The sequence below is a fragment of the Chiloscyllium punctatum genome, chromosome 15 (assembly GCF_047496795.1).
Source record: "Chiloscyllium punctatum isolate Juve2018m chromosome 15, sChiPun1.3, whole genome shotgun sequence".
NCBI classification, from domain to species: domain Eukaryota; kingdom Metazoa; phylum Chordata; class Chondrichthyes; order Orectolobiformes; family Hemiscylliidae; genus Chiloscyllium; species Chiloscyllium punctatum.
This window is the reverse complement of record NC_092753.1, coordinates 9,395,399-9,419,468: the sequence shown is the minus strand read 5'-3', so window position 1 is coordinate 9,419,468 and position 24,070 is coordinate 9,395,399. Positions and strand designations below refer to the sequence as shown.

General features: G+C 39.8%; 1 protein-coding gene across 6 annotated transcripts in view; it reads left to right on the top strand.

Annotated features, from left to right (window-relative positions):
- Window positions 1–23,600, top strand: part of lrch1 (leucine-rich repeats and calponin homology (CH) domain containing 1) — a 171,411-nt gene extending 147,811 nt beyond the window's left edge. For 3 of the 6 annotated variants that reach the window (XR_011962507.1, XR_011962509.1, XR_011962506.1), the window contains 6 exons: window positions 1,359–1,475; window positions 6,233–6,342; window positions 7,165–7,302; window positions 8,902–8,979; window positions 20,687–20,940; window positions 22,769–22,884. Coding sequence is in view for 2 of the 6 variants with exons in the window: in XM_072584585.1 (XP_072440686.1) it covers window positions 1,359–1,475; window positions 6,233–6,342; window positions 7,165–7,302; window positions 8,902–8,979; window positions 22,769–22,882 (557 nt within the window). In the remaining 4 variants the exon portion in view is untranslated. Of the gene's footprint in view, window positions 1–1,358; window positions 1,476–6,232; window positions 6,343–7,164; window positions 7,303–8,901; window positions 8,980–20,686; window positions 20,941–22,768 lie in introns of all 6 variants that reach the window. The other 3 variants (XR_011962508.1, XM_072584585.1, XM_072584586.1) reach the window with 3 other exon arrangements.
- The last annotated feature ends 470 nt before the right edge of the window (window positions 23,601–24,070 follow it).

Below are 24,070 nucleotides of genomic sequence, written 5' to 3'. Positions count from 1 at the left end.
GAAGGTTCAAACTCTCATCCTCCCAGTTGAAACTATTCACATAATTTCCCATAGGTGAAAGAATAGTTTGGAAATACAATAGTTATAGTTTTGTTTGTGCATATTTGAAACGTGAGCATGCAACCTAACTCAAAGGGTGCCTTTTATAAGCAAGTTTCTGGAGCTCTCTGTAATTTTATTAATTAACGACAAGCCAGAGGTTAGGCTAGCTCACTTGGCTTGATGACTGCTTTTTGATGCAGAGCGACATTAACCGCGAGGATTTGATTCCCTTTGTTGCCAAGGTCTCCATGAAGATCCCACTTCCTCAAACTTGCTTCTTGTCTGAAGCATGGTGACCTTCAGGATAAACTCAGCACCAGACACCACCACCTAATCAGAGAGCAGCCGTATGGTCCTTTGGGACTATGGCAGTTTTAGCTAGAAGCTAAACATACCAGGCAAGAGTTTTACGAAACTATTAACAATTTCAAAAATCACACAACACCCAGGTTATAGTCCAACAGCTTTAATTGGAAGCACTAGCTTTCGGAGTGCTGCTCCTTCATGTGGTTGTCTCCAAATCATGATTTCCAAATTCATTGTAGTAATTGCAATTAAATGTTAATGGCAGTTGTTAGGATTTTGAAGTGACTGAGGCAGAGACTTTTAAAGAAAAACTGGTTTGATATTTGAAGTGATGAGAGGATAGAATCAATTGCAAATAATCGCAAAGGTGGTGGGAAAATGGGTCCGAAGTATCTATAGTTTATAGAGCAGTATAGCCCCCTCATTTTGAATCTTACAAAAATTCGTTGGTGGTTCATGATAACTTTGTAAGCTGTTGGTCAAGGCAGATTTTGCTTGGTGGGTTCAGCTTATTTTGATCTTCAACCAAGAAGGCGTTAAGTTTACGTCCTGCTAGTTTGTACTTGTGCACTATAATTAACCCACACTATAACTTTATCTCTTTTATTCTATCATTACTTGACCAGCTTTAATATCTAATATTTAAACTGTAAGTGATTGTAAGTTTGAATCAGGTTTTACTGTAGCTTTTGTATAATTGTTCTCATGTTTGTATTGTATGACGATATAGAGATTAGTCATGGCAGAAAGTTAACTGCATGATTTGATTTGTATTCGATAGCTAACAGTTTTTTTTCTTCATTTGTTTTGTGTTGTGTGTTTCTTCACACTTTTTTTGTCCTTTTTTAATCTTGAATTTCCCGGTTCAACCTTGAATTGATTCACATTAAACTTGCATTGGCTGCTACTGGTGCATAAATTCTGATCTTTGACTTTCCTGGTCCACTTGGCATTTGCCCAATGCCTCTTGGACTTGCTTTGTATCTACTTTATGTCCTTGCCACCTTTAGTCCAAGCCAACTCTCCTCCTTTGGACTCCCCTCCTCCCTCCTTCAGAGAGTTGACACAGACATACATAGAGGAACGCAGTACCGTCACTACCCCTCAGGAAGAAGACAGAAGTCATGGTATGTGTGTTGCCTTAGTTTATGTGTTGGTGCACTTAATGAACTAACTCCATTTTAATATATTAGACACATTTGAGCACAGACATAATCTTCAAATGTTCTAGAATGGTTCCAAAGTAACTTGGGCTTGAATTCACTCCTATTTGTTGGACCTTTTGTAAGGAAGGTTGCCATCTTTTATGATTTCAAATGATGTGATCAGTCCATTTGTTGACAGATTAAAATAGGAGAGAATGAAGCTATTAACCAGCCTCCTGTTCAAAATTCATCCAACAGTTTAAAGTTGTCAGTAAAGCAGCAAAATAGTTTAGAATGTTTTTTTGTTAGGCTGACAGCATGATTATGATTTGGTAGATGAATTGGGACTCGTGTGAAACTGAGCACAATGAAACCCTTCCTCAAGTTGAAAAGATACAAAGTTTTGTGGATGCTGAAATAAAAACAGAAAATGGTGTAGAATCTCAGTAGGTCTGGCTGTCACTGGAGAAAAACAGTAAATGATTTCAGTCCAGTGTGACTCTTACTCACATCCCATTCTGAATTCTAAAGTTGAGTGGGTGCCAATTTTAAATTTTAACTTTGTGTCTGTGTTTAGTTCAGTTACTGTGGGTTATATTAGAAGACAACATTTTGTTTGATTGTAATTGATGCAAAGAAAAAATTTGGACACTCACTGGGATAGGATTATCAATGAGTGGATTATTTTAGGACCAACTCACTCCAATCTCGGGAACCATTCATCCCTCTTGATCATGGAATGTAGAAAAGCCTATGTCTAGCTGTTTTTATGTCATCTTGGAATGTCAGAATATTTTTCTTTGGAAAAGCAGAATGTTGTAGAGGATGGAAATCGGAAATAAAAATGGAAAATGCTGGAAATTCTCAGCAAGTCAACCAGAATCTGTGAAAAGAAAACTAGTTACTGTTTCAGGTTGGGACGACATTTTGTTAAGAGTTGGGAAAAGTTAGGAATGTAATAGCTTTTAGTAAGTAGAAGGAGCAATTTTTATTACATTTCCAACTTTTCCCAGCTCTGATGAAAGGTCATCAATCTGAAATGTTAAATGGTTTGTTTTCCACAGATGGTGCCAGAACTTTTTCCAACTTTTTTGTTTTTTTTAATTTGCTTTGGTGTCAGTGTTTGTGTTCCTACCAAATGGTTTAATATATTGCAGAAGAGATTTTGGCTTGCCTTTTTTTTTAACTGGATGGGAATGTGTGATTAAAAGATGTCTGTTTATGAAGTTCGATGAATGTCTTTGTCTTTGGAGCTTAGCCAGTGTGCTGCTCCTTTCTGCTCCAGTCCACGATTTGAATTCATTTAGTTCCACTGGCCTTTCCTTGCACTCTGTATTTCCATTTGTTTGCTGATACAACTTGAAAATAGTCACTAGTATGTCAAAAATTAACAGATAACACTTGTATTTGGAATATGTAAGATTGGTATGCATGATAAATAAAGGCACAGCAAATGATGTGGTCAGAACTGTTATGTTTTTTAGTTCATCTTCAAAAGGAAATGTAAATTATTATTTGAAGCTAGGGAGGTTACTTGGGGACAACATGCCAATGAGATTAGGATTTTTATAGTACTGAATGGTTCGGTCCATATTTAGCTTCACATGAGGCATGGCCCTCTTTGGTGAAGTGATAGAGAATTTCTGGTTCTCACTACGTGGCACTTAATTGCTGGGAAATGGGATTAGAGTGGATAGGTTCTTCATGACTGGCATGGACACAATGGGTTGAAGGGCCTGTTTCCATTCTGTTATATTCTGATGCTCATCTGTCGAGAGTTACAAGGAGAAAAGATGACAAAAAAAATCATTGGCTGTAGAAAAAGTATGGAGTAGGAAGCTAAACCAAAAGCAAAATACTACAGATGTTGAAGCTCTGAAATAAAAAAACAAGTTTGGAGGAACTCAACAAATCTTTAGAGAAAAAAGCAGAATTAACATCTAAGATCCAACATGACTCTTACTGGAACACACAATGAGATTGGGCAGTTATGAGTAGTTGTGGTTGTGGCAGTGGAATTGAACACTCTGTTACTGCTGAATTTACTTATCCTTTATCCTGTTGTCTACTGCTATCTTCTTTCCAGCCAGAAACCATGATAAATATTGGTTTGTTTAGTTCTAGATGAGCTTCTTCAGGTTATTCTGGTGATCCTTTTTCCTGTGTAGTACCCCTGTATTGCTAATATGCTATCTTTTATACCCAAAAATGGCAAGGCTACTTTCAAGCTTCTAGGCCTAAAGTTTCCCTGTCAATTGTGTTTCTAGTTATGACTTGGCTGTCCCCTTTTAAATGTGCATGAGTATATTGACAGGTTAGAAAAGACTAACTGGTTTATTGAGCATGCCTCACATCATTGATGTCCTAAGTAACATGACAAAATATTTCCTCCCTCCAACTGCATTTATATGCATGCAGTCTCCTGTGAGGGTCAGTAAAGGAGAAAGTGCTGTAAAGACTCTTCTGACTTTGGTAATGGACCTTCAGTGATTTGTGCACAATAATGCCTAGCTCTCTTTCTTTCTTAACCTCTTTCAATATTCCCTGGAAATGATGCGTTGTCCCTGCCAACAGCAACGACACTAATTAAAATTGAATGGTATTTTCGTATGTTTTAACCACTAGCCTGGTGCAACTAAATCATCTTTGAATTGATCCTTTGTTGTCTTAACTTTTGCAAGGATACTACAATCATGTGCAAACTAACTTACCACTGATCCCTGAGGAACATCACCCATGATGTTCCTCCATACTAAACTACACCCACCAACCCGACCTTTTCAGTCCTCAAATTGCAGCTAGTACCTAATCCAGATTTTTAACGTCTTGCTGAAATCGGTAGATTGCTTCATGTGAAGTAATAGAGTTCAAAGGCCTTTTGAAAGTCAATATAGGCAGTGTCTCCTGAATTTCCATTATTTCACTAACCTTGTGACCTCCTGAAAGAAAACTATCAAATTTATATATTTAAATAAAAAGAGAATGAGGAATTCCTCACAATAGACGTTTTTAAAACTGTTTAGGTAGATTGGAGAATTCTTCCTTTGGACCATCACACAACATGTAAATATTTATTGTTTGAACTGTCTTATTTTATTTCCTTTTCCATTTGCATTTGACTCATTTGTTCTACGTCCCATCCTTCCTGACCTCTGAATGAGCTAGAGCATCAGAGGACCCTCCTTGTATCTCTGTTACAACAAGATTAATTTGAATAATCCTCATTGCCCCTTCTTTGTTGAGAATAGTGCTTTTTTGAACGTGGGAGAGGGCTGACTGTCTCACTCCTTCAAACAAGTTTGCATTCAAGTGTGTCAAGATCCATTACTGTAATTGCTGCAGTTTGAAATGATTTAAAGCTTCAGACAGAGAAGCAGGATTGCAGAGTGACTAATCAGGAGCAGATGCAGGGATGTGGGATCCGAAAGTGCAGCGTCAGCAACCGGGAAGGACATTGTGATCTGGCCCAAGGGTGTACATACAACCAAGAAGAGTACGCATGTCTGCCAAAGTCTTAAGGAAGCAGATAGCCCTATGTTTGTAACCTGTTCCCAAAGTTTCTGTTGCAGGATAAGTGGATGAATATTTGCAAAAAATCATTAGCCAGGGTACGGAGAATGAGAATCAGAGGGTTGCGCTCTCAAAGCTGACACAGAACCAGTCGACAGAATAGCAGCCTTTATTGTCTGATTCCATGATTATCGGGCTCTAGCTGAATGCTGGTCTGTTACAAAAGCATTGGACAGAAGTTAATTCACAACCCAGTCACTCATTATGATTCCTCACTTTTAATATCAAACTTGTGGCTCAAACGGGAGAAATGGTATAACCCACATTATGTTTTAAACTCAGTCAAGGACTTTGGTTTGCTAGTTGTCCTTTCTCCATCTCCACACTGAGTCATGACTGTTCCTAATCCACCAATCCCAGTGTCCCATGACTAGTAAGATGTGGCTGTGCTCACATGGGGTTATGGAGAGTCCTGCAAGGAATTTTTAATTCCCTCCTGACTTTGAAATAATGGAATTTGGATTAATCGTGCAAATTGTGGAACAGTTTATATAAAGAAATAACATTTTATCAGCGGTTGCTTGGGCTGTATAATAAAAGAATAAAAATAAATAGCTTTTCATAGAACATCTGCAAGTACTTCAGGATTTCCCAAGTGAAATATATTTGAAGTGTGGTATCTGATGTCATCCAGGAAAACAGTAACCAATTTGTACACAACAAACTCTTGAACATAAATGTGATCGTAACCATACGATTTGTTCCAGCAGTGTTGGGTGAGGCATCAATGTTGACCAAGGCACTCCCTCCACCTGCTTACGGTTTAGTGTATTACTGTGGGATCCTTTAGTGAGGGCAATCAGAGCCTTTGTTTAACATCTAAGCTTAACATGGCCTGTTTTGTGTTTTTGTTTCTCGAGTGGGGTTTTTGCCCTCAATCCTCTAACTCCAAGATAGGACTGCTAACACAGCCTTGATTGATATGACAAATATATTCAGTCCAAAGGGTCTAACTTCAAAAACAAAAGCTAGTTGTGTACTGCCTGCTGTCCTGTATAGTATGCCTATTAGCTGCTGAATAAGGAGTTCACTTTTGTTGGATGCTTGATGGCAAATCTGAATTGGCTGAGACCAACTGAAGTGAAATAGATGAATCATTAGGAAAGGAGATTATGGCAGGTCACTTTCACAACTTGTAACTTTTTTTTAACTTTGTCTGTTCTTAACAGTTTTCTTTCGGTCTGTACGGAATTTTGAATCCATGGATCCTCAATTTACAATCCGTAGGAAAATGGAACAGATGAGAGAGGAGAAAGAACATATCGAACAACTCCGGGAGGTGAGGTGCTGACATAGCTGCATAAACAGTAGGAGTTTAGTTCATAATATGCACGTATGGTTGATGATGATTGTGATACCTTACCCTTGATTCATTTGGATATCTAAGTTGCATGACAGCTTTGAAATGAAAAGTATGGCATAGCAGACAACCATTTCATAGTTTGGGACTATTAAACTTGACATGAACTCATGTTATTTACATTTATCATGCCATCATTTGTACAGGAAATAAATCATGAATATATTAGGTGCTAAAATTTCTAGTTAGAGGACAAACACTTGTACCAGTCCTGAAAAGCTGAAGGCAGTAGAAATATTAGTTAAATATCTGTTAAGGTTATTCTAGGCATGGGCGAAATATCCTTTTTCCAACTTTTCTTCCCCTTTCAGTGTAAGCAGAAAGCTCAATAGTAAGCAAAGTGTGGTGGGGGTTTTGTAGCTAAGCCAGTTCCTTCCCCATCCCTGTGTTCATGTGTGAATGGCCAACAGGGATTGTTGGAGTGCTATCACGAAAGATAGCCCTGGCTGACTTCCATTGCCCTGTCAGGTCAAAAGTGTTTGCCTTTCTTAGGGTTTATCCCGAAGCAGGAAAGAAGCTGGGCCTTTTAGTGATGATGGCTCAGCTTTTTAGCTAAGTTGGCAGACCCGTGATAAAGCTGCAATATAATTAATTACTGCTTAAAAACAACTGAGGTTGTGGTAAAGTGCAAAGTGCAGGCTCTTCAGATACCGGAATAAGAATCTTTGGAACCTGCATCAATACTTGCATTAAGTTATGTTCAGAAGTTACTCACAAATTTAACTGCATTTTGTTCAACAGAGTATTGAAACAAGACTAAAGGTTACATTGCCAGAAGAAATTGGAACAGCGCTGATGGATGGAGTAGTTCTGTGTCATTTAGTCAATCACATCCGTCCACGATCTGTACTCAGTATACATGTTCCATCACCGGCAGTGGTAAGTCTTTTAAGAAGGGAGCAGTCACCTGTTTTCAGGATGAGATCTTTGTCGCACACAGTGCTGCTGGGGCATGGCTTGCAACAGCTGGTCAGCTAGTAAGCTGCTGCTTATCAATGGCCCTTACCTGCTTTGTGAAAACTCCAGAAGTGTGGAATAATCAGAATCCATAACCTGAGTTCCATTAAGTTTCTTTCTCCTACTGTGTTTCCTGGATCAGGCAACATTCCTTGCCAAAATAAAGTCGATGACGTCTCCAGATCATAGCAATTGCTATGTAAAAGTCCACCTCCTTTGCCCTTTTCTATTGTATTAGTCACACAATGCAATAGAGTTGATGACAAGTCATAGCAATTAATTTCTACTGTTAATCTGGATCCAAGCCAGTTGCAAGTCAGGAACAAAGATACCTTTCTTTCTGCATAGGATTTGTTAATCACTCTGTCCTAAATCTCCTTTCACACACTAGATGCAACTGTTTCCCTTTTATGTCTACACCGTCAATTAACCCCAAACACCTGTTTCTTGTATTAAGCTTGTTAATTAGCTTATGACAAATCCAGACAAATCACAAGTAAAACCCTGGTTGGAATAAGTTTTGGGAAACATTCGTCCAAATTTACCTGTTCCTTTCAAGAGTGTTACTCTCACCTTATGTCACATTTCAAACTCCAGTATCCCTACATATTTTGCTGGAATTGACTCAAAAACAGTGATGGAATTGTCCAGTTTGGGTAATCTCTTTCGGCCATTACTTAATACCAACCAGGATAGCGTAGCTAACGTTGGGAGCTCAACTTATTCAAAACTGCTTGCACTTCTCTTGTGTTAGTTCTGAAGCAAAATATTGCTGATGTCAGCTGTGAAGAAAGAGCCTTTGCTTTAGTGTTTTTACCATCCTCAGACCGTGCTATGATATGCCACAGTCAGTATATTACTTGAACTGGGTAATTTCTAGGAGTAATTTGCAATGCCATGTGAAATAACAATGGCACGAATGACCAGTTAATTTGCATTGCTATTGGTTGAGGGAAAGGTTTTAGATAAAAATCTACATTGATTCTCAATGCTGTTATATACAAGCATAGAAATTAAAAAATGTTCTGAGAGTCATGCCATGGGCTTTTACATGCAGTGGGTGTGGGTGGATTCTATGTAATGTCTTTTTTAGCAGCAACCCCTTAAGTACTGAGGTTTCGACCTGGATTATGTGTTCAATCCTTGCAGCGGGGCTTGATCCTACAATCTTCTACGAGTAGGTAAGAGCACTGCTGCTGACATAAATGGATGAGGGGAAGACAACCAAAACCAGGTAAGGTATATTCCAACAAGATGTAAATTCAGAGAGAGAATGCTTCCATGGATGCACATGTTTAACACGTTGTGTGACAGAGAAAGTATGTCACAGAGTCTTAAGTGATGCATAGCTATCAACAGAAAAGGAGCACAGTACAAGACCCAAGGGTCTGCCTGACTAAAATATTGCTCATGTCTTGTTAGTGTAAACAATTCCAGGCCCTATATTTCTGTATTAATTAATACATTGTACCATTTTGAAAAATGCTTGCTATTAAAAAAGGGTACGTACTTGTCTTACAGCCTAAACTGAGCATGGCAAAATGTAGGAGAAATGTGGAAAACTTTCTAGAAGCCTGCAGGAAAATGGGAATGCCTGAGGTAATTTGATGAATTATTTTTAATTCAAAGTCTTTCCTTGGATTTAGGGTTGGAATGAAAACAGGCAAGTATCAAACACTTTGGAAAAATAAGCTAGAAGGATACCAAAAGAAAATGGAGGCATGGGAACTCTGGGATTCTTCATGTTTTCACTAAGTTAAACAGGAAAAAAAATGCCCTGGTGATGATGTGTATTGTCAGCTATAAAACTCTTGAATCAATCAGAATAAATGCCCTCTCATTTCATTCCAGCCCAAGCTGCGTTATTCCTGTACATAACTCTGAAGAGAAAGCCATAATTCTTCAGTGGTTTCATTTCACAAGTCATGACATTGCAGTCATTGGCACATGTTAACGACTTATCTGTGAGACTTGAGCTCACAGATTTGTGAAAGAGAAGCTGTGCAAACATGTTCCATAATACAACAGTAATGGATTAAGCTCCATTAATGGAATGGAACAGTAATGGAATATGCCATGATTTAGAATTTGTAATTAAATGGTCACAAAATTTTAATTTTGTTCTTTTTGTTCTTTTTTGTGAAGGGGTTCAAGGGGATAGAGATAATGGAGTAATGTAGAAGATCAGCTACAGTCTTGTTGAATAGCAAGGCAGGCACAACCTACTTTGTTATGTTTGTATAACCTTTCAACAGAAGACAAATAATGTTAAAATGGGATTGGTAGGAGTGATGGTGTTCTTGAGCCTAGTTGCCATATTAATGTTTTCTTAATATGTGTTGTGCTTACTGTTTGAGTTCTTTAGATTGGGTTTTTCTTTGAAACAGTAGGTTGTGGCAGAATTGGATTTACAGCTAAGAAATTTGTCAGGTTGGGTTTCTGAGTGTTGCAAACATGAGAGTTAGGACTCTGGGATATTCATCAATAGGTTTAACTGTAGCTTCTTCAACAAAGGCATGAATCATGGGTATTGTGAAACTCATTCAGTAATTTCAACATTCTAACAACGATGATCCAAGGAAGACCATAGGAGCAGGCCATTTGATTAATTGAGCTTGCTCCATCACCTCAAGCCTGGTTTCCTGAGTTTTCCCCATAATCCTTCATGACTGCAAAGCCACATGTGATTGTAACAGGCCATTTGATTAATTGAGCTTGCGTCATGTCTTGTTTCTCCACCTTCCTCACCAGTTTTCACCTCCGTTGTCCTTTCCTGAAAGCTCTGAGTGTTGGCCACTCTTACTTCCTTTCTCAAATTGATCATTATTCAGATGAGCTAAGCTTAAGTTGGTCCTGCTTCGATTCCCAACAGTTTTTAACAAGGAGAAAGGACAGAAGCTGTAACACTGTCTTAACTTCCCTTTGCCATGTCTCACCTAGTGGATAAACTTCAACAAACAAAAATGGGATGTAACTGTTTCTAGCAAGACCTGCATCTGTTATCCATCTTAAGTAGTCCTTGAGAAGGTGGTGATGAACTGCCCCCTTGAACAACTGGGGAAGACATTCACACAGTGAATATAAATGGCAGGGAATCCCAAGATTGTGAATGATGTTTTCCTGAGCCATGTTTAGATTAGATTAGATTACTTACAGTGTGGAAACAGGCCCTTCGGCCCAACAAGTCCACACCGCCCCGCCGAAGCGTACTCACCCATACCCCTACCCCTACATCTATATCAACCCCTTACCTAACACTACGGGCAATTTAGCATGGCCAATTCACCTGACCTGCACATCTTTGGACTGTGGGAGGAAACCGGAGCACCCGGAGGAAACCCACGCAGACACGGGGAGAATGTGCAAACTCCACACAGTCAGTCGCCTGAGGCGGGAATTGAACCCGGGTCTCCGGCGCTGTGAGGCAGCAGTGCTAACCACTGTGCCACCGTGCTGTTCTTCTAGGTGATAGCATTGCATGGCGTGGCCAAAGCAGCCTTAGTGAGTTTCTGCCTGCATCTTACAGCTAAGTGCACACTGCAGTCATGGTGCAGCAGTCAATGAACTGATGTTTATCCACATTTGGGTAAATTGGAGAAATAGATATGCACTAGTGATCATGGGAGTTTAATAAGTGTTCACTTCTCAGGTGCTGTTAATCTACAAGTTGATAAAGGTCAGCCAAGTCTTGTTAATGAAGATGCTAAAGGAAGTGTTTAATGCCAGTGAACCTGAGGAGCTATCTATCGCAAATTCAAATATAAAATACCTCCTCTAATCTAAGAATGTTGAGGTGTAACAGTAATCACCCTACAGCATACCAAGACTTCCTTTCAGTGTTGCAGTGTTGCTCATCCTTCTCCATGTCACTGAAATGCTTCATTTTGCTTGTATTGCATCTTGAATCTTCATTCAGTTTCAGTACAGTTCCTCATTTTTGATCTTCTAGAAATTCCTCATGACCCAAATTGCAGCCACTCGGATTCTGTTCAGCGATTTTGTTCTGTCATCTATTCTCATTTGTTTACATTGGCTTCAAGTCCTGTACACAGAAAATGTAAAATCCTCACCTGCCAGATTTCTGTCCACTCACTTAATCTATATCCCCTTGCGGATTCCTTATGGCCTCATCACAACATGCTTATACACCTACTTCTGTATGATTTGGAAATTTGGATATATTACATTCTGCCCTTCTCCTCCCAGTCAATAATAGTAAATAATTGATGTAACTAGTGGAGTTGACCAGGGGGAGCCAGTCAATGTGGTATATTTGGACTTTGAGAAAGCATTTGATGAAGTCCTGCGTAAGAGATTATTGTGCGAGATTAATGCACGTGGGATTGGGGGATAGAAAATCCCCCAATATTGAGATGAATAGAAAACTGCTTGACAGAGAAGAAACAAAGAATTGGAAATAATAGCTCCTTTTCAACTTGGCAGGCAGTAACTAGTAGGGTGCCACAGGGATCAATGCTAGGACCCCAGCTATTCACAATTTATATTAGTGATTTGGATGAGGGAACAAAATGTAACATCTCAAAGTTTGCCGAGAATACCAAGTTGGGTGGGAGGGTGAACTGTGATGAGGATGCTTCAGCGTGATCTGGACAGGTTGGGTGAGCGGTAAATCAATGGCAGCTGCAGTATAATTTGGATAAATACGAGGTTATTCACTTTGGAAGGAAAAACCAGAAGGCAGATTACTACCCGAATGCTGTAAATGAGGAGAGGGGAGTGTGCAGCAGGACCTGGGGATCCTTGTGCACCAGTCGCTGAAGGTGGGTATGCAGGTGCAGCAGGTGGTAAAGAAGGCAAATGGTATGTTGGCCGTCATTGTGAGAGGTTTCAAGTACAGGAGCAGGGATGTGTTGTTGTAGGGATACAGGGCCTTGGTGAGGTCACACCTAGAATATTGTGTATAGTTTTGGTCTCCTTTTCTGAGGAAGGATGCTCTTACTCTCTCTCGAGTGCAGCAAAGGTTTACCAGGCTGACTCTGGGGATGGCAGGACTGTCGTCTGAGGAGAGATTGGCTCGGTTAGGGTTGTTTTTGCTGGAGTTCAGATGAATGAGGGGGATCTCATAGAGACTTATAAAATTCTAACAGGACTAGGCAGACTAGGGTAGATGCAGGGAGGATGTACCAGAACCAGGTGCACATGTCTGATGATTTGGGGTAGACCATTCAGGATGAAGATGCAAAGACATTTCTTCACCCAAAGTTGTGGAATTCATTACCACAGAAAGGAGTTAATGCCAAAACACAACATATTCAAGGGGTGGCTAGATAGAGCACTTGGGGCAAAGAGGACCAAAGGTTATAGGGAGAAAGCAGGATTAGGCGATTCAGTTGGTGGAACAGACTTGAAGGACCAAATGGTGACCTCCTGCTCCTGCCTTCTATGTTTCTATGAAGCCTCATAGCACTTAACTAGTTTTCTACTTTTCAACCTGAAATAGACCAATTAATCCCATCACTGTCTTCTGTGTGTTTACTAATTCACAATACATTGCCCCAATACCTGTGACCTTTTATTTTGTGCAATAGTTTTATGTGATACCTTATCGAATACTTTCTGGAAGTTCAAATAGACCATATCTACCAGTTCCGTTATTAACTCTGTTCATTATCTCCGAAAAAACTCTAGTAAATTTGTCGAATTTGATTTCCCATTCACAAAATCATATTTACACTGTTTGATTGTGTTGAACTTTTCTAAATGTCCTGCTTTCTCTTCCTTAATAATGGACTCTTGCATTTTCCCCATGAAAGATGCTCAGCTAAATGGCTTTTAGTTTGCTGCTTTTTCTTTTCCTCCCTTCTTGAGCAAGTGTGTCACATTAGTGGTTTACAATTTTCTAGAAACCTCCATGAATCCAGAGGTATTCTGGAATATTTTGACCAATGCCTCCACTATCTCTGCAGCCACTTATTTGGTGCAGGCCATTAGATCCTTTTGACTTGTCTGCCCTTAGTCTTATTAGGCTGTCAACTACTTTGTTCCCCATGATAGAGATTGCTGCAAGACCTTTGCTGATGTTAGCACCTTACTTATCTGGTATCTTCATCACAATGACTGATGCAGAATCTTGCTTTAAATTATCTAACAGATTGCTGTTCTGTGTTATCAGTTCCCCAGTTGCATGCTCTTAGGGTCCAACACTAACTTTAGCTACTCTCTTGTAAACGTATAGAAGCTCATGCTGCTGTTTCTGTATTTCTTGTCAATTTACTTTCATAATCATTTTTCTGTCTCTTTGTTAGCTTTTTAGTCATCAATTGCTCATTCATATAGGATTTCCAAATCCTCTGGTCTACTACTAGTTTCTGTCACTTAGTATGCCTTGTTTTCGATAGAATGCTATTAACTGCCTTGGTTTTCCATAACTGATTCATTATTCTCATTGAGGCTTTATTTTACACTGGAATAAAGATTTGCTGGGCATTGTGAGATATCTATTAAACTGTCTGCCACTGCTCACTTTATTGACTTTCTCTTTAGTCTATTTTCTCATCGAGCTTTAAGCAGCTTTATTTCGTATCTTAGTAACAGAATATTATGATTGCTAATCTTGCAGAGGATCCTTAACTACAAGGTTTCTAAAGAATCTACCACATTACCAGATCGAAAATTGACTGTTCCGGGTAGGTTCTACAAAGTACTGCTCTCAGAAACAATCCCTGATGTAACCTATGAATTTGTCTTCTGTGTTAACCCTGGGCCATCTAATTTGTCCAATCAGTATGCAGATTGAACTCACCCATGGCAATTACAGTGCCTTTCTTGTATGCCTCCATTGCTTCATGACTTATACTTTCTCCTTGCACTGAGGCAACTTTTCAGGGCCCGATAGACGACTCCCACCCTTGCTATTTCTTAGTTCAATCTGAACTGTTTCCACGTCACGAACTGTTGTATCTATGTCACTACTTGGTATTGCATTGATACCTTACTTCATTAATACCACGACACCATCTCCTTTTCCTTATGTTCCTATTTTTCTGGAATGTTGAATACTTTTGAATATTGAATTCCTTGTCCTGGTCTCCCTGCAGCCATGTCTCTGTAATCACTATTAAGTCCTAGTCATTCATTTCTATTTCTGCCATCAACTCTTTTTCGTTGTTACAAATACTATGTGCATCTGGATAAAGAGCCCTAGGCTTTTACTATTATCAGTTATTCTGGTTCTAATTTCTGCTACACTCTTCTGCTTGTATTTTCTGCCCCTTCCTGTCAAACTTGATTATCATTCATTTCTTGACAACCCTGCACCTCAGCGTTCTAATTTCTTCTTGATTTTAAACTTTCCCTCAATTGAACCTTGCTTCTCTCCGTCTCTCTGTCAAGCCCCCAACCCCTCTATTGAAGGCCATCACAATGGAACAGCTATCTCTTTCCCCAGCCCTAATAGGAATGAAATGGGTAGTGGTGATGTTGCTGGATTAGTAATCCAGAACTCCAGGCCAACGTTCTGGGTTTTTGCGTTTGAATCCCACTGTGACAGATGATAAAATTTGAATTCAGTAAAGTCTGGAATTATAAAAGCTGGCTCAGTGCTAACCAGGCAACCATTGTTAATTGTTGTAAAACCCACCTGGGTCACTAATATCCTTAAGGGAAGCACATCTGCCATCCTTACCTGGTCTGGCATGACTCCAGACCCATAGCAAAGTGGTTAACTCTTTAAAAACCCCATGGGCAATTAGAGATAGGTAATAAATGCTGGCCTAGCCAGCAGCATCCACATTCTGTGTGTGGATAATAAAAAGCAAAATCCATTTCTCCCACACCAATTTTGGAGTCTCACATTTATCTTTCTAATCTTATTTACCCTACGTGTGGCTCAGTGTGTAATCTGGAGATTTTTTTACCTTTTGTGTTTAATGTAGCTGCTTAATTTAGCCCAAACTGCTCATAATCCTTTCGCAGAAACATCTTTCCTTGTCCTGTCTGTGTTGTTGCTATCTATGTGAGCTGTGACATCTGTATCCTTCCCTTTCTACTCCAAGTTCCTCTCCAGCCCAGAAGAGATGCCTGGACCTTGGCACTAGAGACAATGCAGCCTTTGGAACACTTTATTGCAGGGAACAGAGAACAATGCGAAATCATCTTAAAATTTGAACTAAGCCATTTAGGAGAGAGACCAGAAGGTTTATTTTTGTATAGCAGGTGGGAGAGATATTGAACCCTCTGCTCCAAGAGAGGTGATATTAATTTAGCTGGAGTGTTCAAGCCTGGTTTGATCAGCTTGTGAGGTAAGGGCATATTAAGGGATATGAAATTGTTGCAGAATTTGATGGACAAATCAGGCATGATCTAACAGAATGGTTCAGCTCAAGCAGCTGAATGGTCTGTTTCTCTGTTCAGTAATGGGTTGCAGATTATTTGTAATTGGCCAGTATAGAAGCAATTTTAATTTGTCAGTCCAACTTAAATGCTTGTTGATTGCAAGAACTTGCTGCCAGGGTTTTTCATTTATAGCTTCCTTTGATATGCTTGTAGCAGCAACTGTTAAACTGTCATGTAGTACTTACAACATCCATTGGAGGTGATGCGGCCACGCAGCATGCTAGGTGGATCCCATGTCTGTTGGTAAGATAAATTTGTCCGAGTGAATAGCGGGAAGTCCATGGATTTGCAATGTGTCAAGAAACAATATGTCAGCTTTCTGTCAGTGTGCACCAAAACTCTACTTCTCTAAATATTCTGCACACAAGAGCATATGTATACATTTATAAAGCTTATCTTTTGAGGGGTGGGATCAAAGCTGGTTCCGTTTGTTCTGATGTCCTTTTTGCCTCATTCTAACGTCCTTAGCTTATTGCAGTTTTGGAGTTGACAGAAAGCTTTTGACCTTCATCTGTTTGTTTGAAGGGAAGTGTACCATTTCATTTTAAAAAGGTCTGTTTTTAACCAGTGAAACAGTGACTGATTCCAGTCTTTGTGGTCTTGTTTATTATAGGTTTGCCAGAGTTAACATTTATATTTTCCAATTTGTTGATGAGCTAATTGTCACAATTTGTGATGTTATATTGCTGCCCTCTACAAAGCCACACGTTTTTGTATTTTAAGAGATGCAATAATTGATCAGGATTAAAAGGCATGTTTTGTTGAGGCCTCAAATAGAGTTTCAAGGCAATTGGTATTTTTAAATTTTGTGTTTTCTCATCTAAAACAAAGATTGAAGTAATGGCAGCAGGTGATTTATTCTATTCCCTGCTGTACATCTTATGAATTCTAATAATCATGATAGCTGGAAATCAAATTGTCACTAAATCTATCAGCATTTTCAGCTTGGGTCAGTGCAGGTCGTGGGTCAGTGCAGCTCTCTCATACCCTGATTGCTTAATCCTCTATGGAGATCCCAGTTGTCAGCTGATTGTTTTTGTTGGGCAACTCTGGTTTGACTTCAAGAGACTGTTTAGGTGCAGCTCATCCAAACAAGTGAATAATTCTAATCCTCTGTATGTTTGATTCAGATGGATTAGACTGTCAAATGTAACTGTTCAATGCACTAAATCTCTCTCAAATGGTCATCTTGAAGTATAAAGAATGAGCACAGTGAATCAGAACCACTTTGGGAAGACTGAGAGGTTTGCTCGGGTTGGAAGGTGCAGAGATTAAGGCACATTGGGCAAATGTGAAGGGAGCGGAAACCTGGAGAGTAGGTGCAGATCTGGAGTTAAAGGAACCCTTGAAAGAGCCGGTCCTGTTTGATTTTTCCTGAGGTGGAACTGATACTGAATGATTTTGAGGTGTGTGACTGAGTTTGGTGTTTTATAAGTGATAATCATTAACATGCCCAGAAAGACTAGAGGGGAGGCTGAATGGTTCTGTTGTTGGCCAGCCCTATGATACCTGCTAGCAGTAGGTTTACAGCAGATGTTGCAACCTGGTACCTCGCTTTGTGATGACCCAGACCCAAGCTGAGGCAGCTCCCCACAGTTGTTGCCAGGTTGGTGCAGCAGTGTCTGATTGGTATGTTTTGAGCCTGGCTGGTCAGGTTTGTGGCTAGCATTCACCCATGCGCATTATCTTTCACACAACAACTCAGAGTGCTTCTGAATAACAGTCAGTCAGTCACAGTCCTCTGCTCTGTATCTGCCAATAGGCTTTTGTTTATGACCTGTCACCCTAAAAGCCAGGGGAAGTTATCAGAGAAGTCAAAGTGTCACATCTGCACCATTATCTCATAGGCATTGGAATACTTCAGCTACGCAGTTATGCTTCAGTTGTCTAGAGTTATATTCAGACCCCATCTGGTGTAGTGCTTTCGGTTTTGGACCTCAGAATGGACGTACTTCCCTTTGAGGGGGCACAGCACTTGTTCACCAAAGTGGTACTATGGTTTAAATGGCTAAAAATACAAAGGCTGACTTCTGCTGTCCTTATGACATCCTGAAGTCGGACATCCAGAACAACCAAAAGACAGTTGGCACAGGTTGCAGAACCTTGCCTTGTATTATTTTGTATTTATTAGATTAAAACGTGAATTGATTGAGGTATTTCAAATTGATAAAGGGATTCGTTAGGGTAGATAGAAAGAAACGACTTTCACTGCTGTGGGAGCCCAGCACAGAGGGCATCATCTTAAAATTAGAGCTGAGCCATTTATGAATAAATTCAGGAAGCACTTTTTCACACATGGAATCTGAAACTGTGGATGCTGAGTGAATTTAAATTTTCCAGCCTGTGATCTCGGGATTTTTGTTAGATGTGGATGTCAAGCATTTGGAGCAGAGTTGACTAAATGGAGTTGAGATACAGAGCAGTCATGATCTAATTGAATGGATTAATAGACTCGAGGGGAATGAATACCCTTTCCTACTTCTGAGTACTTTGTTTGAATATTATTATAAAGCTACTCCCTGTTCTCAGCGGTAGCTCCTGCAGTCCACATGGAACCTGGCAAAATCATTTCTATTTCATTTAAAGTAACTTAGATAAATCTTTCATTTCAAAACAAAAAATCTTCTGTTGGCACTGGACAAATTCTCCTCTGTAGCACTAACAGTGCAGTGCCAGCACAAGGGACGTTTGATCAGTTGATACTTTATATCCCTAGATTTGAGTAAAGATGTGGTCTTAAATTCAATGCCAAACATTCATAATTCTGTGAATAATGAATTAAAGTTCCACGTTTTAGTTTGGGTCCATGTTTGCACAGCCAACTGGTTGAATGAAACCTAATATGCATGAAATAAGGAGTGTCTCAAAATACTGTTTGGCTGAGACTCCATTAGATGAGTAGTTTTTACATTAGCCACTTCATCCATAGTTGCTTCTGCTGGGACGCCCACATCAGCATAACTTGGATGTGCCTTTCCGCATCTTAAGGTTGCATCAGAAAATGATTTAAGATGTTGCCAGCCAGATGGACTATAAAAATCTCAGTGTCTCTGGCTTCACATCTTTCTAAGAACTATGCAGCAGCTTCGTGTTCGAGCAAAATAATTTTATCCCAACAGACCTCTTGGTTTTCCTTCTATGTGTCGTATTCAAACAGTGTTGGCCAGTTTTCAATTACAACTCTAGTGCAAAGTGATTACCTTTGGATTCAAGTGTAAAGCAGCTCAGATCAAGACGACAAGAACTCTGCAGTGTTAGTATACATGCTTCATGTCTGCAGAAGGGACACATTAACCTGACAGCATCTCAAACTATATTAAACCTTACTGCTGCAAAATATCATGTTTTTTGGCTTAATTAATATTTTATTCCAGACCTTAGCCAGTGCCACTCTGTCCCCTAAATGATGGAGAAGAGCTGTCTCTGTAACATGGTAATTGATCACTCATGGTTGTCCCATCCTTCCTGTTGTGTCACTCATAGATACAGTGGTGATTGGGACCAAGTATGTTGAGGAGCCACGGGCCTTGAACCCATTGTGGGACTGTGGGTAAACATAGTATCATCATTCCTGATGAAGGGCTCCTGCCCGAAACGTCGATTTTCCTGCTCCTCTGATTCTGCCTGACCTGCTGTGCTTTTCCAGCAACACACACTCAACATAGTATTATCACTGCCCAGTGTATTGATGGTGCTACAATTGCAGGGACAACAGCTGCTGTGCAATTCAGACCTGCTGCAGCCTGATTCCATTTCACTGATATTTTTACCCAATCTATTCAGGCAAGTTATGACATCGAAAGGATGGGACTTGAACCTGGGCCTTCTGGGCCAGAGATGGGACACCACTGCTGCAGCACAAGAGCCTTCCTTTATTTATATTTTAAATAAGGATGGCCACGTCATCTGCTGACTGTGCAATCCTACCTTCAGCATGACCCAACACCCTCACCATGTTTATTTTAAGCAACCTACTCAGACTTGTCATGACCTACACAAAAACCAAAACTCAGCAGGTCTGGCAGCATCTATGGAGAGAAATCAGAGTTAACGTTTCGGGTCCAGTGACCTTCCTCGGAACACTTATGACATTCCTTTAGGGTAGGTGGAACTTAACTTTTACAATCTGGCCCAGAGATGGGGACGTCACTACTGCCCTACAAGACCCTCCCATTTCACTGAGACCCCAATAGTAATTGATAAATTAGCACATAGCTCATATTGAGCAGTTAGTGTCACTGGATAAACCATTTTGGGGGTGAACTGTTCTTAGCATTCCCTTTCCATTCAAATCTGAGCAATATAGTCTTCCAATGCAGTGAGAGAAAATGCAATGAGAGAGAATTTTGATCTCTCAGCCCATTTTAATCAATATTTTGCTTGCCACTTTGTAGCTGATGAAATCTTATCTCAGGATAGTGGGTGAGGATTTAGGTAGTTACTTTCCTCTGCATTGTTTCTGTGAGAATCAAGAGGTTTGACTGATCATCACAAAGACTGACACAACTCTGCAGTTTCAGTTCTTTGAGTAGCTGCAATCCCTGTAGTCAGTAGATAGACGAGCTTGTGGATAATCGCTTCTTCCCTGCTTCTCTCTTTCAGCTGCCATTTACAAACTGGCTTTAACTCTGGCAGAGCAGCTTTTGAAAGATTCCCAAGTCTGCTCCTCTTCACAACATGCATTAACACATTAAGAAAACCGTCTGGCTTACTGTTTTATTCCTAGAAATTTGCTTAACAACTGCATCTGACCTCCACCCTCCCAAAGCACTAATAACTTGGTTTCTCTGGCTGCTTTTGTAGATAGGAGGCAATGTAAGGCAGCACGGTTTTTCGCATGCATGCTCCTTAACCCAGACTGTTTAGTTCTTATTTATACAGACTCTTGCTAAGTTTTGTATTTGTAATATCGTGCACTGTTCTTCTGTCCTGGCCGCTGCCCTTCGGATAGGCTGACATCTGCTCTCCGTATGACATCCTGCAATCGGACGTCCAGAACATTCAAAAGACAGTTGGCGCACTGCTGGCTCGCTGGGAGAAAGTCCAACAGCCAACACCAGCCTTTCTTACTTGGGATCTATTTGGCTTTTGCCTTTTCCACGCTTGCTTTTTAGTGTTGCTATATATCACATACAACTGGAGTTCATTGATATAGAACATTGCATGTGCAGATTTCCTTGCACTGTGTGTATAATACGATTACAGGTATTTGTATTCTTATTAATACCCATTCTTCTCTTTGCTACTAACTCCTTTTGCCAAGCAGCACAGTGGTCCTGAAAAGCTAGCTTTCTAGTTTCCTGTATCTCTGACAGTTTGCAGCTGGGTTATCCCAAGATCAGTTAAGTGGTGTCAAGATTTACAAACCTGCATTGCTCTGAGCAGCAGCCACTTCAAAACTGAGGGCTGCTGCGAAGCAAGTCCGAACATGTTGCACTTTTACTATTTTTAAGAACTTTGTGTACTACTTGCTATCAATTACTCTGCACACTATGTCAGCTTAAAATTTAAATGGTAATTTAAATGCTTAATGATTCTGTCACTAGCTACAGCTTTGGGATAAATTTGCACTGGAAACGGAATTTAAGAATTTTATTTTTGGGGTCGCCCTTCAAAAGGGATGGAATTGAATTGTTGACTTGCAGTGACACCTAGTGGTAAGAGACTGATCCTATAACAATATCAAGTAAAAGAAAAACCCCAAGACCAGGTTATAGTCCAACAGGTTTATGTGGAAGCACTAGTGTTTGGAGTGCTGCTCCTTCAGGTAGTTGATGGAGCAGTGCTCAGAAAGCTAGTGCTTCCACATAAACCTGTTTGACTATAATCTGGTGTTGAGTGATTTTTAAGTTTGTACACCCCAGTCCAACACCAGCACCTCCAAATTATAGCAATATCAACTCTTTTTAAAAAAAGTACATTCCAAGAGATCTTGGATGGCAGGGTGAGTCCTACTGGCTTGTAGGTCTGCACCTACCTTCTAGTTGGGAGTGGACTTAAGAGGATCTTAACCCAGGAAGATGATGTTTCACTTAAAATACACTGTGGAGATTTGTCCTGTAAAAGAGCAAGTAAAATATTACCTATTTTCCACTAAAGTTATGTTTTCATCAATTACAAAGTGTTTTTGATATTGAAGTACAAACTGTGCCAAATGAAATCCACAGTGCAACTGTAAACTGCTTAGCTGGTCAGAACGCTCCCTGCAGATTTCCCAGTTTCTGTTCTTTGTGCAGCAAATAGCTGGATATTTGCTTTGAGTTAGTAAATTAATATCACGCAGCACATGATCTGAATCTGAACATAGGTAAGTGTTTCTGTTCAGCGCATGTGTAATATGGGTCACCTTGATAACAAAATCAATCTGATCTTGTGTAAATGTGGCTTGCTGAGTAGCACAAGGGTTTATGAAGTTGTGTGTGTGTGTGTGGCAGGGGTGAACAGGCGGGGCAGTCATTGGGTGTATTATGAATGTTTTGCATCTGGTGTTTGAGCTACTCAAACCATCTCATCAAACACTTGTAATGATGGCCGATAAATGCTACCTTGCCAATGCTGGTGTCGGTGTGGCCCTTCATGAGGCTTATGACCTGGTTACAGGTCAGTCAGTGATGTTGACTGCATTCTGACCTGGTTACAGGTCAGTCAGTGATGTTGACTGCATTCTGCCGGCTTCAAATTCCAGGCTGCCTCTGACTTCTGTCGGGTAGGAGTTTACTTAAGCTTGAGTAGTTTTCTGGACATTGCAGTAGCAAAATATTCCACCTCATGGTGTTTGTGGGATGTGAAGGTGGGGGAATCTAAATGACCCTCTGGGCTCTTCACACTCAGCTATTCCTCTGGATGTTCACCAACCAAAAAAAAAAGTGCCCAAATTTTTGCATCCACCAATTCACCTCAGGTCGGATGTCTGAGGGCGCAAGAACAAGCGACACGTGCATTCACAGAGCTCTGTTTAGACATTTATGACTTTCAATGTTTCTAAAGGAATCTTTACTAACTTTCTTTGCCTTTTTATGCTACGTTTCCTTAGGAAAAACTATGTCTACCCCATCACATACTAGAAGGAAAAGGGTTGATGAAAGTAAGTATGACCGTTCAAGCACTGCTAGACTGGGCCATAACCAAATCCTCGTTATTTTCGTGAATCCAGAGTTGCATTGCCGCTGGCCTCAGAATACCCAACGAGTGCCACAACCTGAAGGCCCAGAGTGGGGACAAGATGTACAAGAAAAGGACACTCTTTATCACTTGACAGGTGGATCCAACTTATGTCCATTAAGACACTAGCATCATTTGTTTTGAAAATATAATGGGAAGCTACGTATGTTAAAGTATTTAATCAGTATGTTAACTTTGCAGATATTTACAGCTTTGCAGCAGTCAGGCAAAGCTAAGGTTTTAAGTATGCTTTAATATATTAAAAAGAAATTTCCTTTCGGTGTGCTAATTTGTTTAGTTGCTATGATATTCCAATGGCTTTTAAGACACATTGTGAGAAAGTTTAGAAAGGTTTCTTAAGTTATTTATATTATTTATTCAGGAGGTGTTTTACCTATCCATTTGGATGAAGTTGTAAATTTGACAAACTTACAGCTAAAACTGCTTTTTTTTTAAAGATGATAAGAACAATTTTATTGTACGGCAACAATCTGTGCATTTTAGTTGATGCTTAGTTTCACCTGTTATGTGATCCTTTTGGCTTCCTGAAATGTGCTGGTGATCTTTATTTATGTGAAATGATTTACTGACGGGCTGAGCGGTCACTAATCCGAATCAATGTTTGAAAAGCAGCTTATCTGGATTGTGTCTCAGGGTGGTCACTGCTCCACAGTAAAATTGCCAGTGAATAGTTCAGTACAGTTTACAAAACAAAACTGACAAAATGCCTCTCTCAGTTGATGATTGATATCTTCTGTGTGCTTCATTCCATTAGAACATTCCAGATTATATAACCTTCGACTGTTTAGATTAGTTGGTCGATTTGAGCTGAAGCCAATTTGATTTAAATTCTCCAAAGGGATATGCAAAGTGAAGAGTGTAGTACTCAGATGAGTAGTTTTGATTATAAAGGAGTTGTTGTCTAACAACAGAAGTTTGTGTGTGCAAGGAATGAATGGAGAGTTTTATAGTCAATGTACCTTATTGCTCTCATATTTGTGATTGAACTGGCTTGACTTAATAACTAACTTGCTTAAAATTTTTTCACAAAAAAGAAGTCAGTTTACACTGTTGAAAGATTAATATTTGAGTATTAAATATTGCAATGATACCAAAAACACAGCCTAAATGACAAGTGCTATCAAAAGACCTATGGTCTGTTATGTGTATGTAA